At 24.3% G+C, this 1,055-nt stretch overlaps 1 protein-coding gene across 2 annotated transcripts in view; it reads right to left on the bottom strand.

The window, feature by feature from the left end:
• The window catches only part of fech (ferrochelatase), a 15,183-nt gene extending 14,128 nt beyond the window's left edge, over positions 1–1,055 (bottom strand). Inside the window, exon 1 of one of the 2 annotated variants that reach the window (XM_058415294.1) lies at positions 876–1,055. In XM_058415294.1, coding sequence (XP_058271277.1) covers positions 876–912 — 37 coding nt within the window. In that variant the 5' untranslated portion in view covers positions 913–1,055. The remainder of the gene's footprint in view (positions 1–875) is intronic. The other variant, XM_058415293.1, reaches the window with a different exon arrangement.

Below are 1,055 nucleotides of genomic sequence, written 5' to 3'. Positions count from 1 at the left end.
CTTTAAATAAATTATTTAGAAAAAAGGAGAAATAAATAAATAAATAAAATAAAATATTAATGCAACAATTAATAGCCATGACGAAAAGAGGAAAATAATAATATTGATTATAAAAATATGCCATAGAAAAATGTGTGAAAATAGAGAAAACCTCTTAATTGTAAAAAATAAAATAATTTCATTTATTTGGGTAAAAAAAATAAATAAATAAATAACAAATAACATTTTAACAATAATTTCCTGGACAACTGATATTGCTTAACGTAAACATAAATAAATATTATTTTAATTAAATTAAATTGAAATGACTAATAATTATATTAATTATAATATAATATAATATAATATAATATAATATAATATAATATAATATAATATAATATAATATAATATAATTGAAAATAATTAAAATGAACTTTTATTCTGTCGTGCATGCAGTAAAAAAAAGAAAAGAAAAGAGATAAAAGGATTTAATGTGACGCTGAATAAATAAATGTTTGCATAAAATTAAAAAATATTACCGAACACAACTTCATTAACACTAAGCATCATTTTGAATTCATAAAACATTTATTTAATTATCTGTAATTATTTCGAGGTCTCATAAAATGAGAATTGCCCAATAAATATGTGCTATAACAAATCATACATATTATTATTAATGGTAATAATGTTGTTATTACTATTAATAGTGTTGTCATGTTTATTATTATTAATATGCCATTTCTGTTCAATCTCATGCACAAATTGGTAATGATTAGAAATGTTAAGAGTTTATTTAAAAATTCAGAGTTTATTTTCTATGTACTCACATCACACTTATGCAACTTTACACAAGGCAGAAATGTCATTTCAGGTGAAAATGGAGAACTTACCCCCAACAAGCCGAGACAAACCTCCCAAAAGCGCCATCTCTGAACACCTCAGGACAAGCGTGCACCTTTATTAATAATGATAATTAAATAATTTGGAGAAAATTCGTGGAGAAATGATTTATCGCGACTTCTCTCGTGCCTCCTCTGCTCATTACTGCAGGGCAAACCCAGGCAAGACGA

The sequence above is a fragment of the Hemibagrus wyckioides genome, linkage group LG18, assembly GCF_019097595.1.
Source record: "Hemibagrus wyckioides isolate EC202008001 linkage group LG18, SWU_Hwy_1.0, whole genome shotgun sequence".
Lineage (NCBI taxonomy): Eukaryota > Metazoa > Chordata > Actinopteri > Siluriformes > Bagridae > Hemibagrus > Hemibagrus wyckioides.
This window is presented reverse-complemented; position numbering and strand designations above follow the sequence as displayed.